The sequence below is a fragment of the Artemia sp. Qi Xiang Cuo genome, chromosome 1 (genome assembly GCF_049724085.1).
Source record: "Artemia sp. Qi Xiang Cuo chromosome 1, ASM4972408v1, whole genome shotgun sequence".
NCBI lineage: Eukaryota > Metazoa > Arthropoda > Branchiopoda > Anostraca > Artemiidae > Artemia > Artemia sp. Qi Xiang Cuo.
In genome coordinates, this window is record NC_142794.1 from 48450620 (window position 1) to 48476807 (window position 26188).

At 35.7% G+C, this 26188-nt stretch overlaps 1 protein-coding gene across 1 annotated transcript in view; it reads left to right on the forward strand.

The window, feature by feature from the left end:
• LOC148956414 (uncharacterized) overlaps positions 1-26188 on the forward strand; it is a 68861-nt gene that overhangs the window by 8565 nt on the left and 34108 nt on the right. The window contains exons 2-5 of the mRNA XM_089108042.1: positions 9119-9284; positions 12850-12992; positions 19722-19866; positions 23342-23456. Of these exons, the coding sequence (XP_088964168.1) occupies positions 9119-9284; positions 12850-12992; positions 19722-19866; positions 23342-23456 (569 nt within the window). The remainder of the gene's footprint in view (positions 1-9118; positions 9285-12849; positions 12993-19721; positions 19867-23341; positions 23457-26188) is intronic.

Consider the following 26188-nt stretch of genomic DNA (forward strand, 5'->3'; position numbering starts at 1 on the left):
TCGGTGAAATTATCGTCTCCATCGACATCAGCTCAAGGAGCATTTATTTTCTATGAGCCTTCACAAATGGATTCTATGGATAGTGTGGTACTTGATGATAATTTAGAATGGCAAAGGGCCTTTTTGAATGAATGTTTTGGTGATATAGGTAGCTTGGAGGATCTAACTTGTGATATAGATATGACTGAGGGCCCGGAATGGAAAAATATGTTTATAAATGAATATTTGAGGGATAGCCCCACAAGTGTATCTAAACCGGGTTCTCTTGCTAATAGTCATAAATAAATTCCGTTAAAAGACAATGCAGGCTTGCTAGATCAACTATCCCCAAACAACGTGGAAGGTATCCTCAGTGAATAGGGTGATTTCAACCCACGTCCAACTAATGCAATTGAACAGACTGGTTGTGATGGTGATGATTCTATTGAAGATTTTATACCACCCCCCACTATTGAGGTTGACGAGAGTAGTGAAACATTACCCCCACCAGAATTTATACTGCCAGATTTTTTCTGATCTAACTCTGCCTTGCATCATAGTAATGTCTATACGGCCGTTTTTGGTGACCGCTTTAATTCTTTAATGTCAGGGGGGTCAGACCCCCTGGCTATTACTTATTCCTATGTTAACAAGCCCCTCTTGAACAACATATGCGGGTTTGGGGAGGGAGGGAAATTTTAAAAGCATCAATAGCACTAAAAATAAATTTTTGAAATAAAAATGCGAGCGACTTCTGTTCAAAATACTTACATAAAGAAATGTTAGCAATTCGCCCACATTTGGCAAATTATGAGGAGGTTTTTTAGATTGGGTAAGCAGCATCGTAACTAAACTGGACAATTATGATGAGGGGGTAGTGAGTCAGTTGTTTTATTTATTGAGAATTTAAGCGTTAATATTTGTATATTTAAAAAATTAATTTATTTTAAGAGGTGGGGCTAGGGGAGGGAGGGGTATTAAATTAAAATATCATTTAAAGAAAGAAAAACGAGCAAAAATGGGGTTTTTATAGGCCAAATGAAGATACTGAAAAAACGAAGCGAATATTTCGAGAGGACAAACGCCTCTCTTCTTCAGCGCGAAACGAATCGATGTATCAATAAAAGCCAAAAATTAAAAGAATTAAAACCAACTACCTAAAAACCATAAAAGCGAGTTATTCGCCAATATCCGCGATTTGCATAAAATCCAAAAAATATGAACTGCCATCGACGGATACTAGCAACGTCGATGGCAGTTCATATTTTTTGGATTTTGTGCAAATCGCGGATATTGGCGAATAACTCGCTTTTATGGTTTTTAGGTAGTTGTTTTTAATTCTTTTAATTTTTGGTTTTTATTGATACATCGTTTCGTTTCGCGCTGAAGAAGAGAGGAGTGTTTACTATATAAAAAATAGCATCGTTTTTTAATTATATTAAATTTGCCAATAAAAAACCCAATTTTTCTAGTTTTTATTTATTTATGTGATGTCAGGCCAATGTGGTTTAAGAAATTATCTTAAAATATCATTCAGATTTAGAGGGTTGTCAGGGAATACAATGAATCTGTTTCGATGCTAGAATACAGTGTCTCAAGTATGCATTTTGGATTGCCGCCTTTAGACCTCTGCAAAAAGATGCTTTTAAGAGAAAGTTGGATAAATTGGCAGCTAATGGGGATGGGTCAAAGTTTCCTAAAGTAGATTTAGATTGTTTAAAGGGTCAATTTCCCGTAACATTAAAAGGGGTGGATATTTGTGAGCGGGCTAATGAACATTTAAAGATTGGTGTTACGGTGCTACAGTATGAAACAGAATTTGAAGAGGGTCAGCGTTCTGATAAAAAGGGTGTATTATTTCCAGTCAGGGCTCCGTCTATTGAATCAGTGCAGCATTGGGTCTGGGTTCTATACACGGATGCTTCAGACCCTGATTCAATAGGATATTTTAATCTAATAACCGATATTAGTAGGGTTTTGGGGGAGGGTAAAAATGGGTGTGTATGCTATTACTGTCCAAAATGCCTCTCAAAATTTCGCAGTAATTTAAAGTTAAAGCATCGGCTGAAACACTGTAAATGTCATGCGGAGATAGGGCGATTTTACGTTTTAAAAACTTTCAGAACACGCTCCTGCAGAGCAATAAGACCGCTTTGGACTGCGAGGCCAAATTCACAGACGTGTACGATTCGTCAAATCTAAATCGTTTTAAAATACATGAAGCCATAGGGGTCTTTCACGCACACGCCGAAACCGACTCTAGTAATACCATGCAAGTGCTGGATGTAGTTGAGTCGTTGGGGGTGAAGAATGCATGCGCACGGCATTGAAATTTTTTTGGTCTATATAGCCTTGTGTGCAAAGTGAATGGTATTCCACTGTACACTCTATCATTTGATAAAAAATCATACAGAATTCTGTATGAATTGACCATGCAATCCCTAGATCATGACTCCCAACTATTTGAAAATGGAATAACCAATTCAATGTTGTCAAAAAATCACGGTGTAATTGTTTTGGACCTGTCTGGCACCTATGATATGAGCATAGTACGAACGGGGAATGTACGTTTAGAGTGCACATTTGCTAATGCCTTGACTGAGAGTATCACGCTAATATCATTGAGTCAATTTGAAACCTATTGGGAAATCACACCCAACGGCAGTGTTCTACTAGATCTTGCACCATGAACACAAACCAAATAATCAGCGTATTTAATATGGATCTATACATGTCCCAATACAAGTCCTATTGCATACCACCAGACTTCATTGAAAAAATGTCCAACTGTTAAAAATACCCTAATCATTGTTAATAGCAGTCCATCGACTTTAAAGACAGGCCATTGGCTATGGATCTTTCAAACAGCGAAGAATATCGAATTTTTTTATCCTCTTGGCCAATCATATAAATTCTACACTCCACACATCAACAACTTTATTGAAAGCAGTGGGAAAACTATTATTCAAAATCAGTGCCGTTCGCCAAATCAGTGCCGTTCGATATTGGAGTGCATCCCCCATGATTTTAATTTGTTTGGTCTATCTAGCCTTGTGTGCAAAGTGAATGGAAATCCACTGTACACTCTACCATTTGATAAGAAATCCTACTGAACTCTGTATAAGTTGACCATGCAATCTTTAGATCATGATTCACAACTATTTGAAAATGGAATAACCGATTCAGTGCTTTTAAAAAATCATGGTGTAATTGTTTTGGACCTGTCTGGCACCCAGGATAAGAGCATAGCACTAACGGGGAATGTACGTTTAGAGTGCACATTTGCCGATGCCTTGACTGAAAGTATCACATTAATATCATTGAGTCAATTTGAAACCTATTAGGAAATCACACCCGATGGCAGTGTGTTACTAGACCTTGCACCATGAACACAAACCAAATAATCAGCGTATTTAATATGGATTTATAGATGTCCCAATATAACTCCTATTGCATACCATCGGACTTCATTGAAAAAATTCCAAGTGTTAACAATACCCTAATCATTGTTAATAGCAGTCCATCGAGTTTGAAGACAGGTCATTGGCTATGCGTCTTTCAAACAGCGAAGAATATCGAATTTTTGTATACTCTTGGCCTATCATATAATTTCTACACTCCACACATCAGCAACTTTATTGAGAGCAGTGGGAAAACTATTATTCAAAATCAGAAGAGAGTACAGGATTTAACGACTGTGACAAGCGGCTTTCATGCACTACTCTTTTTCATGTTCAGATGTCGTGGCTATACCTACAAGCAGTTTCTCAGCATTTACGTTGACTTTACTCGATTGAACGACTTTCTAGTGGAGAACGTAATCTCAAGTGTGATTAATATTGATTTCAGCTTCCTACGAATAAAATGTTATAAAGATGTATACAGAATTATTTAACAATAAAAATAATGCATACACATGATAATAACGTCTTTTTCACTGGTTACATTTCATCTTCTGCTACGTAAATGGATCTTTCGACGACAACTAATGCAGGTAGATCATTTGAATTCACTATATACTGATACGATGTGTTCCAATATCAGGGTAACATTTCCTATAGCATAATGTAACTTAACTCTTTCATGTCTCTTTGTATAGTCAATGATACAATTTTCAGTCAATTTGTAAAATTCGCATGTTTCAATTTGCTTATTTGAATCAATGTCACATACAGTGTCCTCAAGTGGTGAATCACATTCTGTAAAAGCCAAATAAAAATCACTAGGCTTATAATCATAGTAGCCATTGTCTTCACAACGATGATGTAGAAATGAAATTCTTTTGTTATTCCAACAGTTGAATTGTAGACCTGGTTCCTCCTCCCAAAGCAATCTAAAGCCACGACGATACCAGTCTCTTAGCAATAAACTAAAATCACGTTTAGGATTCTTTCCAAACATACCAGATGTGCATTCTCCTACTGATTACATTTATCATAATGGCAATTAGAGCATAGGTGTCCTCTAGGGTGAGAGTCACACACCTCTTCAAGACAGGAATTACAACCTTTCATTTGTACAGCATATCCTCTATGCAATTTATACAGGTTGCATAATTTTCACTTTTCATCATACTCATCAATCATTTTACAATTCTCACATGATGACCAGCTGCCCAGTGTATACATGCATAGTGGACATGTATGGAACATTTTTTCATGTGTTGACACTGTCACCACCGAAATAAAACTGAGCTACGATCAACAACTTCAGTGGGAGAGAGAGAAAAGTAAATCCTCTTTGAACAAAATCTTTCTTATGAAAACTCATAGTCTTAAATTTCTAAGCTAGTGTGTGTTTAAAAGCAAATCCACAATATCGTTTTGTCTTGTCGTGATTAATATGTCAATAAATTGTGTAAATGCCTTTGGCCACGACGTGAAAGCTTCATGCAATAGTCTAATTTCGGGGAATCACTTTTTATTATATCGACAATCATTCCCTGAGAAAATATCTTCCTTTGAACAGATAACTCCAGAAAATCGTCATCTAGAATCAAACGTTTTTCCATAAACACAAGATTCCCTATGATTTTCTTTTTCTCATATCTACCCATTTTTAGAGTCCTAACACTTTCACAACCGACTTCAGACTAATCATGATTTTTTTTCTACTTTAAAATTATACGCTAACCTACTATAGAAAAAAATATCTTCGATTTTGAAGCAACAATTTTAATGAACATAATTACAACAATAATTATCACTGATTCAATTTATTATCCTCGATATATTTCACTAGTTTATCTAAAGTAGCTTGAAGTCTATTTATATGCACAATGTTCAGTTTCACTGCAAAGCTTAATTTCTCCTCCAATTTAAATTGTCTCAATGATATCACATATCTTGCATATATATCGTCCCATTCAAGGTTTAGTCTACATCTTCGTGTAATTTCCACTGCCACCTTGGTACTCTCGCCTTTGTATCATTGCTGCTACCTGCTCCACCATCAAGCTCAAATAGTGTAAACGTAGCACTCATTTTCTTTGCTAATATCGTGTCAAATAATAATAAACTGTTCTCTCTCAGAATTCAATTCTCTTACTAATATGAACTATAATAAAAATCACTCCTTATATTTGGATCAGATTACTATGCTAATCAGGTTACTGTATATGGAGTCCCGTTATTAGAAACATCTCCGATTGGCTCATAAGATGGGTGTTGACGCAGAAACCCGTCTGGTAAGGCATGTCCCTTCTGTAGTAATAGATGCCCGCCCGTGGTAAGGCCATATACCGGTGAAACTGCACTGTATATTCTTGTGCAATTCCTTGTAGGGTTCGGACCTTATACATGGATACTACTAATATCTGTCCATTGTTTACATATAGCATTTGTAATTGGGAAATCCACAGACATTTTTCGGGGTAGAGGAGAATTTTCTAAGGGAGGATTTTCCAAGAGGAAATGAACTCTCTTTATTTGTCTTACTTTCTATTTGGCGACTCAATTTTACATGTGGAGATGTTTCAGGGGTATTGTCCTGGGGAACTTTTGTGTGGGGAGAGCATTGTCTGGGAGGATTTTTCCGTGGGGAGGCGGTTTTCTGAAGGAGAAATTTTTCATGGTGGAATTTTCCTCTAGAAAAATTTTCCATTGGAGGGGGCGAGATTTATGGGAAATTATCAACGGAGAGGGGATCCCAGCTTGATTTGAAAAACGATCAGCAATTCAAAAGAGAACAATTTTTTTTTCAAATGAAAGTAAGCAGAATTTTCCAGCGGAAATCGTCCGCAGTAAAAATTTTAAATGGTGATTTTAGAGCGTGAATAGAGCTGTCCGGGGGAACTTTCCGCGGGATGGGAGTTTACACAATAGGAATTTTCAACAGAAAGGGGAGGGGGGTTTCCCGTTATTATTTTTAAACCCATCAGAAATTAAATAAAAATACACGTTTTTCAAAACAGAAAGTAAGGAGCAACACTAAAACTTAAAACAAATATAAATTGTGCTGTATATGAAGGGGGATACCCACCTCAACAATTGCTCACTTCTTATGCTTAAGTTTTACTCCTGAAACTAAAGGGTCGTGTAACATAAAAACGCCCAATACCAGTTACTTGAACTTGAACTATTTTTTCACGCCAAAGGTGTAACCACGGTACCGTGTTCCCATATGGGAATGACGTGTATGGATACATGTCTTCTGTTTTGCTTAATGAAGGTTAGTATAATAGACAATTTATGTTGGGCATGGAATTTCTTGTAACACCATCGTAAGGGAAGTTTGACATGCACTCTTTTACACTCTACCCGTGCACTTATTTTGCATGCTCAGCAGTGATCCTAATTCTCTGCTGTTATCAGTACATGAATGGCTGATTTCTTAGGGTAGATATGTGGGGATTCTGAGCTCCCACCCTTACCTTGAAGTTAGGTTACGAGCTGGTCACTACGCCGCATTTTTACGTGGTGAAGCGGTTCTATATAGTAGTCTATAGAGTTCGTAGTTTGTTAATAAATAGCTGTGCTACCTTTCCACTATATAGCCAAACCGCCCGATTTGACCTGTAGTCGTAACAACCACGTTCTTTCTTTTCAATTAAAAAAAAAAAATGTTTTTTTAACTGAATTTAAGGAGCAAGATTAAAACCTAAAACGTACAAAAGTTATTACGTATATGAGGGGAGATACCCCCCTCCTCAACACCTCGATCTTCACGGTAAAGTTATTTAGTACATTTAAAAAAGTTCCTTTTTGTTCAAATTAAACAGTCCTTGTGTTTCAGGAGTCCTTCTTAAAGAATTGGGACAAAATTCAAACTTTAGCATAAAGAGCGAGGTGTTGAAGAGGGGACAATACCTCTTATATACGTAACAATTTCTGTTCATTTTAAGTTTTAATGTTGCACCTTACTTTCAGTTGAAAAAATCTGTTATTTCATTTAATTTCTGATCTTTTTTAAATAACGCGAGGAAATCTGGCTCAACCTCTGCGGAAAAATCCCTCTATCCACGGAAATATCCTCCAGACAATTCAATCCGGGTGAAAATTCACCCGAACATTAACCCTTAACATCTCCACGCGTGAAATTCAATCGGCAAAGAGAAAGCAAGACATGTAAAAAGAATTTCGTATAGGAATTCTGGCGAATTCTCCAAGTGAAAAATTTCCCCTGAAAAGTTCACCCCCGGAAACTTTCCTCCCCATGGAAAAGTATCCCCGTGGAAACTCCCCCAAGTAGAAAATTCGCCCCCCTACCACCCAAAAAATTTATGAATTCTTCACAATAACAAACACTATACGTAAACAATAGGGAAATTTTATAAATTAAATACCTTTCCTGAGAGGTTGCGGGGATCATGTTATCTCCAAAGGCATAGTTATTGGGTCTATCAGCTATGGTGAGTAAAATGGCTATCTCAAATTTTTTTATCGAACAACTTTGAGGAAAAAAGGAGCTTGGGAGGGAGCCTAGTTGCCCTCCAATCTTTTTGGTCACTTAAAAAGAGAAATAGAACTTAATTTCTGTTCAAATGAGTCCTCTTCCAATGTTCTAGGACCACTTGGTCGATAAAATCACCTTTGGAAAAAACAACAATAAAAAAACAAATAAACACCCCTCCGTGATCTTTCCTCTGATAAAAAAAAATACAAAATTGTACATTTTGAATATAGGAGATTGAAACCTCTATAGTAGGGTTCTCTGACACACTGAATTTGATGGTGTGATTTTTATTAAGATTCTTTGACTTTTAGGGGTATTTTCCACCCCATTTCAAAAATCAGGCAAATCTCAAAATCAGGCTATCATTGTGGTATCTATGCTCTAGGTTACTATTTTTTTCATTTCATTCAACTTTTTAACTTTTTGTTTGCTTTTAGACTTTAATGTGTTTCGTCGAATAACTTATTAATAACTACTTTGCTCCTTCTCGACCATTGAAGTTTAATTTTCTAATTTAAGATTTTTCCATTCAAGTACGCGATATATTGCCTTGAAGGGAACACTTGAGTATTGTTTACGTTAACTTTATCTTACTCAGCGATGGAGCTTATGACGGCCATGTCAGCAAGGCAGGGTAAGTTAGCAGGAAAAATATGGCCGAAGACTTTTCTGGATCTTGTTAAAATTCTCACGAATCAAGGCAAAGAGAACATTTGCTTAGAGTAGAAACATGACATCTTTCATCAATTGAAACAAGAGGCCTAAGCAAAGATGGAATTTGGAGAAAGAGGCAATGAAGATTTTCGGCAAAGGTAACAAAGGGTTAAACAAAATTGAAAGCGTTAAACCGATCTATCTTATATAAACTGAGAAGTACTAACTAGAGCTAAGAACTGTGGGAACAGTGGATCACCTGTCAAGTTAGGGCCAGGAAATGATTGAAAAAAAATTATTAGGAAGGGTGAGATATTGAGTTAGGGCCAACTAAAGTGAAAACTCAAACATAAACCAATCTGTCAAGAAAATTCAGATATTCAACTATTACCAAGAAAAGGATGAGGATCCCCTCAGGCATGTGAGATCTGTTACGAACCGATACATACCTTACTACTGTAGTTTTACTTGTCATTAAAAATTTCTTCTTATAAGAAACTTGAATTGTATTTATTTTCTCATTATTTTCATTGTAGTTAAATAAAAGTTTATTATGAGAAAGCCTGAGGGATTTTACATATTTTGATTCCAGAACTATCCGAGAGAAAATCCGTAATTAAAAATTTAACAATACCAAATAATAGTCGCTACTGTGCAAGACGTCTCCTTTCTCAATGTTCAGATGGACTTTACTGGCTAGCTGAGACTCAACACGTGGCCTTTGCAACTTCGGAGGAGGTGCTCGATCAAGCATGTAGGTAAGCAATTTATTTTATCTCCACGGGGTAGTCAAAGATGAAAACATAAACCCAGGAGGATTTTAAACTTTCATGACGAAGGTCGGAAGAGATTGAATTTTCATGAAAAACAAGGCATAATAAGAGGTAGAAGTAAAGATAACAATGATCTGTAAAACTTGTATTTATAGGATGCCTATTTTATTTTGTTGCTTCATTATTCTCCGATTTAACCCGTTTGACTAAATCAACATTTTCAAACGGAAATACAAATTAGAATTATTTTTTCTCAGCTGCGGCTTAGGCTTTTCAGCTAAGAATATTGCAGACGGATTAAGGGATGATAAAATGCTTTACCAGAATTTGTCGTTTTCAGGTTTTGTTTCCGTGATTTCAAATGCAGTCCATCAAACTTCAGCAACATTTTAAGCTTTGAGGGGCAGCGCGATTAAATTTTGTAGGAGATTGTTAAACAGAGAGAAGCTGCTTGGGAAAAAAAAGAAGACATACTTAATCCCTAATGTTTTGCATGTAGTGAAAGAAAACATGATCATCTCAGAACATCCTCGGTAATTGGTAGACACTTTTTTTTCTGGTTTTCGTTACCTTAACATATGAAAGCTTTGTTATCACCTTTGGTAAGTAAAAATGTAATTTTTTGTTGTTGTCCGGGGCTCACAGTGCCCCTCTACAATCAAACTTCTTAGGCCCCCATCAAAATAGCGGTGAATGAAAAAAAAAACTTCTATGCTGACAAAATTCCTAGTTGGGTTCACATATTTGAAAATGCGACACGTGTGTTCCTACACGATGATGAAACTAATGAAATTAACGTTATGCCACAAATGCAGTCAGGAAACAACCGTCTAGGGAAATATACAGCACTGTTGTGATAGTCAAGCCATCTACGTATTTTGATGTTGATAGGTGGATGCCATTGGTGAACTGAATGACATTCACGGTGAATGTCATTTGGAGTTAACAATCCCATCCATTGAGGATGCCTCTGCGGTAAACCCAGAACACGTCCAAGAACAAAGGAAAGGGTTGAGAGGGAAGAAAACTCTATAACTATCCCGGAATGAAAGAAAAACTTGGGCGACGAAACTAGTCTTCGACGGGACCTCTGCCTAGATCAGAGGAAAGATTGATTCACCTGGTCGCAAAATAGACTTTCCAGATTTTTTTTTCAAATTTTATATCGAAGAACAAGCAAAATCTCGTCACTGGAACTTATGATATGTAAGATAGAAAAACAGCCACATCTTCACCTGCACCGAAAAGGGTGTCGAAAAAAAAGACGAGTCTCTTCTTTTTCATATCACTGAATTCCAAAGGAAAATGCGTATTAGACCATATTAGAAGAGCTGGATCCCCTGCAAGTGGCACGGGTCTTCTGTAGTGGCAAACACAGAGTTAAATTAGTACACGCATTTTGAAGACATGTTCAGCCTCGAGCTTCAACCTCGAAGCTCAAGAGGCCAACAAGAGATCCAGGCTTCGATTTTTTTTTTTCAAATTTATTCCCAAGAACTTCATGAAGTTTAGAGTTTTCAAAGAAAACTTAAATTGCAACGCACTTTGGAAGTCACTCAGCGAAAAAAAAAAAAAAAAAAAAAAAAAAAAAAAAAAAAACCTAGACTTGAACAACTAAGACTTGTGTGACATTTTGAAAAGGATACCTTCTCAACTTCAATATATACAGTGGGGAGAGAGGTAATCCTGTTGAAGGGAATTGTCTTGGTGATCAAGTAGTCTATAAGATGATTGCAGTTTGGGAAAACGCTTCATATAATACACTTTATTTTGACGGTTCTTTTTTTAAATCGTAGGAGCTCTTGGTAAGTTTGAAAAACTAAGGCTACAGGGCCAGTGGCACTGCCATAGAAAATCGTACCGAGAAATTCCCATTTCCCATTCCCAAATTCCCAGACTTCAGTCGAAGATTTCAAGAGAGATGCCGGGGAATCTTTTAAAAACCGATTTGACGGCAACGTGATAGTAGCGGAGGGAAAGGACAACAAGAACATCGTTGTGGTTTCAATCTCTGTTAAAATTAACAAAATTACGAGGTAGATTCAAGATAAAAGAAGTGAATGGAACTACAGGTGCCCATACTCACTGCAGACTACAGCAAGAAAGGACAACAGCGGAGGGAAAGGACAATTAGAACATCATTGTGGTTTCAATCTCTGTTAAAATTAACAAAATTACGAGGTACATTCAAGATAAAAGAAGTGAATTGAACTACAGAAGCCCATACTCACTGCAGACTACAGCAAGCATATGAGTAGTGTCAAACGGTTTGACAAGTTCGTGTCAGAGTATAATACGAAAATAGTAACCAGGAGACGGTGCTGACCAGTTTTTTTCAGTCTCATCAAGGCCATTGGCCGTGGTTCTGGGACACACGTCTTCCCGCGGTTGCTCCTTTTTGGCAACCCTTCGTAATTCATAAGCCGATGGCAGGGAGAAGTAAAAAAAAAGGATTCTAAGTGGGATAAAAAGGAGACTCTAGTAGAGAGTCACATTTCAATATTGGAGGAAATCTGCATATACTTAAAAAATTGGCGATGAATAGTGATTTTGGTAAAAAGTCCTTTTGTTACCCTCAAAGACCTAATTTACAGAACTTTCGACTATGTTAAACAAAAGGGCTATCGGAATATTGTCGTTGGATATGTTTAGGGGAATGGTGCGCGTGAGAGGGTGGTTAGTTACCCTCCAATCACTTTCGCCCATTAAAAAGGGCACTAGCCCTCTCAATTCCCAATTGAATGAGCCCCTTTTGAAGTTTTACGACAACTCTTAACTATAAAAACCTTATATTCCCCCAAGGCATAACTTACAACCTTTGCCCTGGGGGGCTCTGGGGGGTTTGTCATCCCTAAATACATAATTTCCAGAACTTTCAACTACGTTGAACAAAATGACTAAATTTAAAAATACTCCTTTTCATCCAACCGAAAATCTTTAGTAGTAATATTAACAAGGACTTTTCAAAAGGACTTTTCAAATTCAAAAGGAGTATTTTTCGTGGTTCTTGGAGCAAAATCAAACTACCTGGATTACTTTGATCCTAAACAGACCATTGGTGCCTAAATTATTTTTTAAAAAGTTTAATAATTATAACAAAAATCATTTTAGAGTTTTCTAAAATCTATTACAAATAGCCTGCTCTAGCAAAATGAGTGCATCCTAGAACAAACGCACGACAAATCGCATAGTTTATAATAGTTAAGTGTAATTTAGTGTAAGTGCCAATCAAAATAACTTTCTTAGACTGCAATCTTGATGCTTAAGATCTATAACTGATGATGAATTTCAGCCCCAGAGCTCTGTATTATTCTGTATCGATAAAATTAATCATTGATTATCCTTGTTTACACCTGCGCACCGTATGACAACTGGATACATTCACAACTGGATACATTCACAACGTATTGACAACTGGATATACATTCACACCTAGTGCTTTAACTAAATCTCATTATCAGAACTTAGCCTAGCTTGTTATTTGAGTGATTTTATGAAATAAAACTGAAACAGTCGCTAGAAAAAGTTTTTCTGCCTTATTTCTCAATAGGTCGTCCTATCTTGGTCTTGACTGCATTGAAGATTATACCATCAGATGTTTTTCTCAGTCTCAGTACGAAGTCTACAGATACCTAATTCAAGGGGCTATAGATGTTCTCTCAGAAATATGTCAAGAAACACAACTTAGATTTGGTAAGTGTAAGTGGTATTTTCAATTATTACAATTTTATGTTTTGACAGCATGCTTGGAGTCATCTACGTGTACTAGGCAGGGGATATTTTATCAGCGTCAAAGGGTATCGAATGTACAATTCTCGTCCAAAAGAGGTACAATAGGCTGAAAAGGAAATAAAATTCGTCTTTACCAGGTAAATCATACAGTTATCTCTTTGAGAAAATAAAATTATAACAATTAAAAATAAATGAGATTTTAATCCGAAATAGGTTAATTGAGTGTATGTTTAAAAGAGCCGTAGTGTAGATGAGTAAATAAAAGAAAAAAAAAGACTAAGGACTAACGAATGCAAACTTGTGGCTGTTCAGAAATAGCTACTATATGTCATATTTTCTTTTTAGTCATAAATACCATTTGATTACCTTTCTTCTGTTCTGTAGATCCTCTAATGAGTGAATTCGCACAGTTTCTCATTTCTATATAGATGAACTTGAGATGGAGACCCTGCATTTAAAATCAGAACGAACGGGGAAAGCGTTGGTAAACGGGAACAATTCAAAATGGGAGTTTATATATATATATATATATATATATATATATATATATATATATATATATATATATATATATATATATATATATATATATATATATACCACCGTAAATTGACCGTTTCAGTCCGATCAGTAATGAAAGAATGTTTTCAAAGAAAAGTGCTTCAAAGAAAAGCATAGAACTATAATAAACTAAGACGAGCAGAAATGAAGACATAGGCTATAATAATACAAACTTAAAGGGACAATAAATTACTGTCAATGAACAAATAAGAAAATGATAATTAGTAATCAAAACATACTTTTAACGAACGAAAATTAGCACAAAAAGGAGTAGCCTACGACTAATGCCTCCTAGGCTTTTTAAAAGCCAGAGCATTATTGATCTGTCTTTTGTTGAAAAAGATATGCACTTTAAACTCTGTGGTTTTTATCTGTCTAAATATCAACACAACTAACAAAAAAAGAACGAAAATCACCATAGTTAGCAAGGAAAGACTAATGAAAGCAGACTGATTGTTTAAAATACATAGTTATATTCATTTCCGGAAGTCTAAGAAATTCTCGATTTATTAATATTCTTTTTTGAGATAAAAGGGTTCTCTTCGTTTTTAAATGAGATGTTTTTTTTTCATGGGTCAATGAAAAAAATATTTGTAATTTTTCTCAGTATTTCTACGTAAGAACTACAATTTTGGCTATCTACTTAAATTTTGGATAAAATTTTGCAACAAATTCTAATAATAGTTGTAAAGCCCATCACGGTTCCAGTGTACGTGGTACAGCGTCACCAGTGCCACTACTGGCCTCCGCTAGGGTACAGTATCGCGCTCGAGCGGGACTACGGGCTCTATGAGTTCTTCCCGCACTGATACTATAGCCAGTGTGGGTACGATAGATGTAATACCTATGGGGGGGGGGGGTAAGTATCACACTATTTTGCTCTAAGTGCCACGAAACTGTGCACCCAGTAATAAATATATGCTTGGAGGGGAACAGGTCCCCCGGCGGATTCTACAATTACCATAACTCCCAATACTCTCTTCCTAACCCTACCAGGGTTCGGAGAGAATAGTCTAGTACAGTCGTAGAAAATAACCCACTTTTATTACCAATTAATTAAAAAAACTTTTTCCACAAAACAAGTATTTCAAAGAAAAGTAAAGAACTCCATTAAACAAAAAATGAGCAAAAATAAAATCAAACAATCTACCAAGCTCGAAACTACCACAAATAAGCATTGATAAATAAATGAAACCCAAAACGAACAGAAATTAAAATAAATAACCGAGTCAAACTCAAAACGAGCAGAAATTAACATAAGTTGGGCGCAAAATCCCTAAGCCTTCCCAAGGCCAGAACAAAATTTGCACTTTACTGAAAAAATTCAAATGAATGTGCATTGTCAGTTGAATATACATATACTGATATTTAGTAATCAAAATGTTAAAATTATTTGATTTATTAAAGTTATAAAAGTAAAAACATTTATATTCTTTTTAGGAAAGTGCAAATTTTGTTCTGGCCTTGGGAAGGCATTGGGGTTTTGCGCCCAACTTATGTTAATTTCTGCTCGTTTTGAGTTTGACTCGGTTATTTACTGTAATTTCTGTTCGTTTTCGGTTTCATTTATTTATCGATGCTGATTTGTGGTAGTTTCGAGCTTGGTAGATTATTTTATTTTATTTTTGCTCATTTTTTGTTTAATGGAGTTCTTTACTTTTCTTTGAAAAACTTATTTTGTGGAAAAAGTTTTTTTAATTAATTTCTGTTCGTTTTATATTGACATAGTCTTTTCATGGAAAAAGAAAATAACACTTTAAATATTTTCGTTTTTTAAGACTTTATAGTTTGGCCTGCTATTTGTATGCTAGAGAAAAATTTTCGGCAGTTTTTAACAATATGCACCATTTTAAAAATCTGGACACAAATAGTAATGTTTAACTTAGTTTCATACCTCCTCTAGTTGACCTGAAATGGAAAACTTGATACCATTCGCAAAAAATTCTGTTTACTTTCTTTGATGGATTTGATACACTTACACTATTTTGATTTGGTTAAATTTTAAGAGCAGAAGTAGCCTCTAAAGTTTGAACATAATACCCTCAGTCGTTTTTGGGATACTGCTGAGGTGCCTTATTAATAATTAGCATCTTGACACTGTATTTTTGTTTAATATTAACTCAGAATATATTATTTTAACCTTATGGGCAAATGGGAGGGTGGGAGTGGAAGGGGGATTAGTTGCCCTCCAACCACTATCGACTATAGGAAAGGACGCCGATCCGGTTAACTTTTTGCCGGGACAATACTCGCTGAACTTCCCACTACTACTCCTTCGATACGAAGTGCCCTGGTCTAAACAACAACAACAACAAAAATATTACTAATTACTTTCGACTGTTAAAAAGGGCACTAGCCCTTTGAATTTCAAATCGAATGAGCCCTTTTCTGAAGTTTCTACGACAATGTCTTTTATAAAAACCTTATATGCCCCCAGGGCATAACTTAAAACCCTTGCCCTGAGGGCTGTGGCGGAGTATCCTCCTCAAAAACATATTTTCTATCTGTAAATCAACTACGTTGAACAAAATGGATATCTCAAAATTTTTATTGGATGTGTTTGGGGGAATGATGGGCGTGAGGTGAGGGGGTAGTTGCACTCCAATCACTTTCTACTATTAAAAAGGGCATTATCCCTTTCAATTTACAATTGAATGAGCCTTTTTTCAAGTTTCTACGACAACGTCTTCTATAAAAAGCTTATATGCCCCCAGGGCATAACTTAAATTCCTTACCCTCAGGGTTGTGGGGGAGTGTCCTCCTCAAAAATATATTTTCTATCTGGAAATCAACTACGCTGAACAAAATTTATATCTAAAAATTTTGATTGGGTGTTTTTGGGGGAATGATGGGGGGGGGGGGGGGGCTAGTTGCCCTCCAATCACTTTGGACTATTAAAAAAGGCACTATCCACTCCAATTTCCAATCGAGTGAGCCCTATTTGAAGTTTCTACGACGACTCCTTCGATACGAAGTGCCCGGGTATGGAGAAAAACAAAACAAAACACAACACATTGTGTCTACATCGTTCTTTACTTAGGCAGCGCTAGCGCGCTGCCTATGAAAAGGTGGGCGTGAGAGGGGGGTTCGTTACCGTCCAATCACTTTCAACTATTAAAAAGGGCACTAGCCCTTTGAATTTCCAATCGAATGAGCCTTTTTTAAAGCTTCTACGATAACGCCTTCTATAAAAACCTTATATGCCCCCAGGGCATAACTTAAAACCTTTGCCCCGAGGGTTTTGGGGGAGTGTCTTCCTCGAAAAGATGTTTTCTATTTGGAAATCAGCTACGCTGAACAAAATGGCTATCCCAAAATTTTGATTGGATGTGTTTGGGGGAATTATGGGTGTGGGGGGAAGCTAGTTACCCTCCAATCACTTTCGACTATTAAAAAGAGCACTATCCCTTTGAATTTTCAATCGAATGAGCCTTTTTTAAAGCTTCTACGATAACGCCTTCTATAAAAACCTTATATGCCCCCAGGGCATAACTTAAAACCTTTGCCCCGAGGGTTTTGGGGGAGTGTCTTCCTCAAAAAGATGTTTTCTATTTGGAAATCAGCTACGCTGAACAAAATGGCTATCTCAAAATTTTGATTGGATGTGTTTGGGGGAATTATGGGCGCGGCGGGAAGCTAGTTGCCCTCCAATCACTTTCGACTATTAAAAAGGGCACTAGCCCTTTGAATTTCCAATCAAATGAGCCTTTTTTGAAGTTTCTACGACAACGCCTTCTATTAAAACCTTATATGTCCCCGAGGCATAACTTAAAACCCTTGCCCCGAGGGTTGTGGGGGAGTGTCCTCCTCAAAAAGATATTTCCTATGTGGAAATCAACTACGCTGAACAAAATGGTTATCTCAAAATTTTGATGGCATGTGCTTTGGGAAATGATGGAAGTGAAGGGGGGGCTAGGGGCCCTAAAATCACTTTGAACTATTAAAAAGAGCACTAGCCCTTTGAATTTCCAATCAAATGAGCTGTACATCAAGTTTCCGTAACACTGCTTTCTATAAAAACCGTATAAGCCCTCAGGGCATAATTTAAAACCTTGCCCTGAGAGTTGTGGGGGAGTGTCCTCCTCAAAAAGATATTTTCTATCTGGAAATCAACTACGCTGAACAAAATGGATATCTCAAAATTTTGATTGGATGTGTTTGGGGAAATGATGGGCGTGGGGGGGGGGGGGGCGAGTTGCCCTCCAATAACTTTCGACTATTAAAAAGGGGACTAGCCTTTTGAATTTCCAATCGAATGAGCCTTTTTTGAAGTTTCTACGATAACGCCTTCTATAAAAACCTTATATGCCCCCAGGGCATAACTTAAAACCCTTGCCCCGAGGGTTGTGGGGGAGTGTCCTCCTCAAAAAGATATATTCCATGTGGAAACAAACTACGCTGAACAAAATGGCTATCTAAAAATTTTGATTGGATGTGTTTGGGCGAATAGTGGGCGTGGGGGGGGCTAGTTGCCCTCCAATCACTTTTGACTATTAAAAAGGGTACTAGCTACTCCAATTTCCAATCGAATGAGCCCTTTTTGAAGTTTCTACGACAACTCCTTCGATACGAAGTGCCCGGATATGGAGAAAAAAACAAAACAAAAAAAAAACAAAAAACCAACACATTGTACCCACATCGTTCTTTACTTAGGCAGCGCTATGGCGCTGCCTATGATAACAATTCCAGTATCAACTCGCTGAACTCTATATGGGAACTAATTCAAAAAACCTAAATACAAAAAAGGTATCGTCGCCTTTATCTCCATAGTTTGACACGGTGGGCTAATAAAATGTATGGTTGCTCAAAATTAAACTTACTTTTCCCACAAATTATTTTTTGATGCGAAGATTTAGCTAGATAAAATTAGAACTTAATACAAGTCAATTTCTTGCCTCTTACGAAATTAGTACATTGAAAACAAGCTAGCCTCTACCATAGTTTAATTTGTAGTTCAATTTATTCAAAGAAAAGTAAAGAGTTACATTAAACATAGGACTAGCGGAATAAAGTCAAATAGTAATTCAAGTGTAAATCAAACATAAATCACTATCAGTAAATAAGTTAATTCCAAAGCAAACAGAAATTTCCAATTGTCAAGTTAAAGTTAAAACAAACAGAAACTACAATAACCAGAAGCATGGCTAACATCCACTATGCCTTGTAAAGACCAGAACGTCATTTGAACTTTACTGAAATAAAAAAAAATTTATAAAGGTTCTCTCTATTATAAAGTTAACACAAATTGTTGAAAATAATAAACATAAAATTGCTGAAACTTTCAGGAATGAGCATCAATGTATAATAAAATGTCAATCTGCATTTCATTAGATCTTTTCAGTAATCTTGGTCAACATGAGTGTTTTCTTTATTTATTTATTTTTTTAGTTGATATGACAATTAACTGCTCGGAATAATAATTGTTCTCAGCAAAGCGCATGTTACTTTCTGGTCTTTACAAGACATAGCACGACTCCTATTTGCTGTAGTTTCTGATTGTTTTAGTTTAAGTTGATCATTTATTGGAATTTCTGTTCTTTTTGGGTTTCAGTTATTTATTTATTTATTTATAGTGATTTATGTTTGTTATACACTTTAGTTGTACTTTAGTTGCTCTTTACTTTTCTTTGGAAACCAATTTTTCGGAAAAGCCAAATTAATAATAATTAAAGTCACCGACAATAATACAGGTTATCTTTGGTGGTTAATTTTATAAAGGTAAGAAGAAAAACAATTGTGCTTAAGGGCAAATAAGCGCTCGGACTGATCACTTTGATAATCTAGAGGGCATTTAAATGTCAACGCAACAAACTTCCCAATGTGTAGGAGAAGAAACTAAACACATTAGCCAAAAATAATGTGTTTTTTTAAGAGGAAATACATTCTTAACAAATTTATTAGAACTTTAACCCTCACCAGATTTTAGATTAAACTTACGACCATTTCTACTACCTACCTACGACACGTAATTGTCGAGGTTCCCTTTAAATTGCGGGTATTTCTTTGTTCGCTAGTTTATCGAAGCAACCTATTATGCACCCCCTCCCTAAAGAAAATCCTGGATCCACCCCTGACTCCCACACAACCATATCCCAAAATTAGAGAAACCATATAAGTTATATTTTTCAGAATTCTTGAAACATTCTAATTGTCTTCGCAAGTCTGTGCTTGGTCACTCAAAATGTAACGAATTGTATTACGATCTTCTCCGAGGATTGGATGCTCGTCGTAATTACAGAATCTTAAATGACGAGCTGCTTCGAGACACCTGTTGGTAAGTTCTTCAATCTTGCTTTACGATTCAAGGCATTTGATATAATTATGCTGGAGTAATGGATTTTATCTTTGCAGTCTTATACAATTAATATATTTTTTAAATCAAAAAATTTAAAAATTTCGGCTTATCATTTGTCATTATGAAAGACGTATTGCCGAACCTTTGTTTCTTTTAAATGTTCAGGTGATGGGACAAAAAATTCTTTTTCTTCCAACAATTTATCTACTACAGGTTTTTGATTTTCAAAGGTATGGTAGGCTTTTTACCCTATCTATGTCAAAATCAGAAACCTAATTATCATCGCTATCATTTTCAATTTGTTTCGTTCGCTTTCCCTCGATTTGTCTTTCGTCATTATGAAATATATATATATATATATATATATATATATATATATATATATATATATATATATATATATATATATATATATATATATATATATATATATATATATATATATATATATATATATATATATATATATATATATATATATATATATATATATATATATATATATATATATATTTATTTATTTATATATATATATCTTGCCAACCTTTTGTTTTTTTAACGAAGGTATGGTAGGCATTAATGAGCTTATGCATGTCAAAATCCCAAACCCAATCATGATCGCTATCATTATCAATTTTCACACGTTTTGATTGTCGCTGTCCAAGTTGATTTTCATTGACTCGCTTCCATGTTTGGTATCGCATGTCTTCTAGCCGCGTGTGTCTTTTTCATTTTTGTCACGCCGCCGCTGTTCTTTTAACTGCGTGTGTATTTGCTCTTCATTTACATTTTTGACTTGCTCATATGCTCGGAGTCGCATGTCTTCTAACCGTGTGTGTCTTTGATCTTCTTTTTCATTTTTGTCACGCCGCCGCTATTCTTTTAACTGCGTGTGTATTTAATCCTTATTTTCAATTTTGACTCGCTCACATGCTCGGTATTGCATGTCTTTTAACTGCGTGTGTCTTTACTCTTCATTTTCATTTTGACACGCCGCCGCTTTTCTTCTAACCGTGTGTGTCTGCTCTTCATTTTGATTTTTGACTCACTCACTTGCTCGGTGTCGCATGTCTTCTAACCACGTGTGTCTTTTCTCTTCATTTCATTTTTGACACGCTCTAATTGTCGTTTTTGCATATCTTCTAACCGCCCGTATCTTGCTTCTTCATTTTCATTTTCAGCACGCTTTTGGATTTTGATTACCTCATACAATTTAGCAATGGCTTTTGCTTTTAGCTGCCGGTATTTGTGTTGTCGCAATTGATGGTCGAGGTTGTCGATTGTCACATCTTATCATGTTTGATAGTTCAGGTGTTGGTTCCAAAGAATCATCGCTTATAGTAACTGAAACTGCAAATTTTTGTTTTTTGGACCTTCCAACAGACATTATATTATATCAATATTTAGTAATGTAGTAATTACTAAAATGTAGTAATTACAAATTTCAAAATTTTAAGAGAACTATTTTGTTCAGCATTATTTAAAGGTTAAGTAATTATGTCTTTGGGGATAACAACTTCCCCACATTGTCAGCAAATATTATGTCAACTTACATTATTAATTTAGACCTTTAAGGGTAAGTTGTGGGGGATTTTGAACAAGGCAGTAGGCACTATATGCATACTTTCAATATAACCCCAACAGTTAATGTAACTAGTGACGTTAAAGATATTAAGATGAAACTCTTGAAACGTTTAGGAGTTTCAATTAAAGGAAAAACACACTGTATGCATGCAGGTTTTCAAAATATCAAAGTATATAAAAATATCAAATATCAAAATATCAAAGTATTTTCAAAGTATATAAGCAATGCCATAGGCAGCAACACTACAATAGCTAGAACTATCACTGAAACTTTTAATGGAGCTAATTTGATTCAAATTAAAAATTTTGGTGCCCTTTTAATCAGTAACAAGAGATTCGAGGGCAAGCAGGCCTTTCGCTCAAGCCCCATCATTTTCCAAAGGCATTCAGTCAAAACATTGAGACAGCCATTCTATTCAGCATAGTAGTACGGTCCAGCGACTATGTTTTTACGGATATCACACATGTCAACCCCCCCACAATTATGCAATTGGTCCTTTATGCTTTCAAACTAAATGTTGCTTTATAATAAATCAAAAGCCATTGTGTTTATGGTTGCCAATAAGACAACTCAGCAATATATCGAGAACGACAGGGGATATCGAGAACGAAATTTTGGGGATAATACTATTACTGCTTCTGCTCTTACGATTTAAATAAATAAAAAGAGTGTAAGTGTGCCCAGGTTTTCAAAGAGCATAGATAGAATCTTTTGGGAATGCTTTTAAGTTTTATTTTTCAGGTCAACTTGAGAAGGTATAAATTTAAACTAAAAAATACTATTTGTGTCAGGATTAAAAATCCTGGAAAAAACTGGAAAGATGTAAAATAGTATTTTCCATGAAAAAGACTATGTCAATAAAAAAGAACAGAAGTTAACCCTTAAAAAACTTTTTCCACAAAACAATTTTTCAAAGAAAAATAAAGAGCTCCATTAAGCCAAGAAAGAGCAAAAAAGGCAAATAATCTTTCAAGCGTAAAAATACCACAAATCACTGTCAATAAATAAATGAAAATCAAAACGAACAGAAAGTACAATAAATAGCCGAGTCAAAATCAAATTGAGCAAAAAATCACATAGAGTAGGGCTGATAACCCCCATGACTTCTCAAGGCCTGAACACAATTTGCGCCTTACTGAAAACAAAAACGTTTGAAATGCTTTCACTTTTCTTACTTTCATAAATAAGAAAAAATATCAAAACTTATAAATATATAAATATCAGTATATGTCAATTAAACTGACAATCCACGGTCATTTGTTTTTTTTTTAGTAAAGCGCGAATTGTGTTCTGGTCTTGAGAAGGCATGGGGGTTATCATCCCTGCTCATGTTAATTTTTGCTCGTTTGGAGTTTGAATCGGCTATTCATTGTAATTTCTGTCCGTTTTGAGTTTGTAATTTCTATTCGTTTTCGTTTTGCGTAATTTCTGTTCATTTATTTATTGATAGTGATTTGTGGTAGTTTCAAAGATAATTTGACTTCATTTTTGTTCATTCTTGGATTAATGGAACTCTTTACTTTTCATTGAAAAATTATTTTGTGGAAAAAATTTCTAAATTAATATTTAGAAAAAGGTGATTAATCTCGCCTATTGCGACGGGAAATTGAGGCATTAATTTTGACGTCCGGACCTCAGGCTCCTTAAAAACTAAATCTAACAAACATAAACTGATATAATTATTACTGTAGAAATAAGCATAATCTCCAGGTTGAAGGAAGTCAAAATTTTTCTAAATGGGGAGGGGTTTAAAGTCGAAGAAAAATCAAATATTCTATCAGGAATATCGATTTTTTCTAGAAAGCAACTGTTTCTATAAACTAGAAGTCATCGCTAGCCAAGCTTTAAGCATTTATCATACTTTTCCAGTTCACATAGCGCATTTATAGCGTGTGGCACCAGAAGAATGGCAAACAACTGCGGCCGAGAAGCGGCAGATTTTGTGACAACTTACACCCAGAAAGCATCAGGGAGGCTAATTCAGGTAAGTTTTAAGGCCTCTATAAGAAAATTTTTAACTGTTATTATTTTTTCATTTGACATGAATTGACCCAAGAATTATTAACAGATCGTCACCTGAAAGCGGTTTCGCCGAATTTGTTTCTCCAAAAATCCGAGAAAAGCCAGTTTGAAAATTTTGACGTTTGTATCGAATAATTGGCTATAGAAAATCAGAGACTTTCATCAAAACAGACCATGCTGTATGCATTTCGGCAAACCGCTTTAAAGAGTATGCGATTCGGCAATGGAGAACTGCAAAATAAAGGCAGTTAAAAACGTCTTACAGCAATGTCAGTTCGACCATTCGAAAGAGAACTTTTTTTTTACACAAGATAGCGTTTGTAACTCAGTTTCGACAAAAAGTATTATTTTCGGCAAAACCGATTTAGGCGACGAGATAGCTAAAGAAACTTAACTGTCTCTGGGGTTTACATGATCCGGAAAAAAAAATCAGCGAAAAGAAAATAAAACGATACTTTAAAGGAAAATGATTTTATAGCTGAAAAAATTCCTGTTCTGCAAGAAAAATAAAGTTATAAGTTACTAAGTGGGATAAGATAAGACATTTAAAAAAAAAACTCTATTAAAAGCCCAAAGGCTCGAATTCGACTTCGGGTATTCGGCAAAAAACACGAAAACTAAAAAACTGACAAACAATACCAAAACAGGGATATTAGAATGAAAAATCATTCGTTAGTCAAAATAATTCCTTATTCTATGGACAGAGGTTCATAGGCGAAATCCGGATCTGCTCGGTTTGTCCGGTTATAATAAAAAGATAAAGCTGCGCCCAGATGACCACTCTCTTGAAAAAAAGGAAGAGATCTCGCAATTTATATTAATAAGAAAATTCCAACTTTTAAGATAGAGGTACCTGCGCTTGATGAAAATGACAAGATTCTTTGGGTGTTTGCAAAGCCCAAACGCCTGGCCTCCCATTATAATAGTTTTGATTTTTGTGTTTTTTATTACTCGTCAGGACAAGATGTTAGTTATTGAAAACCTTTTTGAAAAAAACGTCAATTAAGTACTGACTACATACAGGGTAAATACTCCATGGATGGTATGTTCCTGCTCGTTGATGCTAATGAACTACGACCAGAGTCATTGGAAGGAGGATTAGGTCTAAAACAGTCAGTTAATTTCCCAACAACAACAAAGGATGAAACGACTCAGGAACGCATAGCTACTAACATGTCTCAGTTTTATAGGAAACCATCATCAGGCCCCCCAGTAGGTGGAAAATATCACTTCACCATCGAGCTACACCCTACGAGTAAAGTCCGGGCCATGTGCACATCTGAAACAACTACGAATCGGTAAATCACAAATGACGGATTGTTCGGCCTCGGTAGTTCGCTCACGACTGAAAACTGGGCTTGTATAAATTCAACTTCAAATGCAGATGAAATGGCCGCTATTTTTAAGAAAAACTTTTTGGCAAGTACCATTTCTATTTTTCCTGAAAAAGTTAACAAACGTTTTTCAGCAGATCATCCATCCGTCACAAAAGAAATCAAAGCACTAAGCAGGAAAAGGAGACGACTTTAGTAGAACCCCATATTTACATACTGATGGGACTCCATATATGGGCATTGAAGAGATTTAAAGTCCTTGGTAAAAGCCTGGACGAGATAAGCACTAAGCAGGAAAAGGAGACGACTTTAGTAGAACCCCATATTTATATACTGATGGGACTCCATATATGGGCAGTGAAAAGATTTAATGTCCTTGGTAAAAGTGTTATTTCTAGACCAATCAGATGCCTAGAATCCCTGGGGGAACAAGATTACACCTCTTTCTAGACCTGTTTGATGGTTATATTGTTTGTTGTTTGATATTGTTTGATGGTTTGATGTTGTTTCTTAGTTCTGTTTGTTGGTTATATGGTTTGATGTTGTTTCATAGTTCTGTTTGTTGGTCAACTTGTTTGATGTTTCTAAGCCTATTACTCCGAACAGAAGTTTACATCATTGCTGGATAAGAGTGTCTAACGGGACAGGATCGATGACACCTGTTTCTATGTCATAAGGTTTCTCTTACATCGCAAAAGGACGCCGAAACAAACGAACATTCAGAAATTACGTTTAGGGGATTATTTGGGCGAAACAAATTAATCGACATTTTAGGGATTTTTTTTTGGGTGAAACAGTTTGAGACATTTTAGAGGAGGATTTGGAGTGGAACTCTGTGGTCATTATAATACACAAGTATAGAACATTGGATTAGTGAGAGAATTATGAGTATTAACCATCAATGACTCTAACCACAATGAACCTCAACCTTCAGGGGCCACCTCCCCCAAACCCCCAAGACCCCCTTTCCACCATTCCAACATTTTATTAATGCAAACATCCACCAATAAAATACATATTTAAAGAAATTTTTCGTCACTATAAAAATTATAAACTTCGAAACTATATTTTCAAAGCAGATTTTTGACCGACCTGGTAAAATGCTTGGCTAGAAACACTTTGCAGACGCTCACGAAACGTTGAAAGTTCATTGTTTCCCAAATAAAATTTGTTTCATCTGTGTTGTAAGATTCAGAGCAAATTTTGTGGGTTTTCGCAAGAAAATAGCTCGTCTTTAACAAACTTACCAATAGCCAATCGAAACTGTATATAAATATCTTAATTTTTAGTCCGATTGCGTTGCTAATAAAGAAACATTTAACATTTTTTCTGATTTTGTGTGGTTTCGCAAGAAAATAAC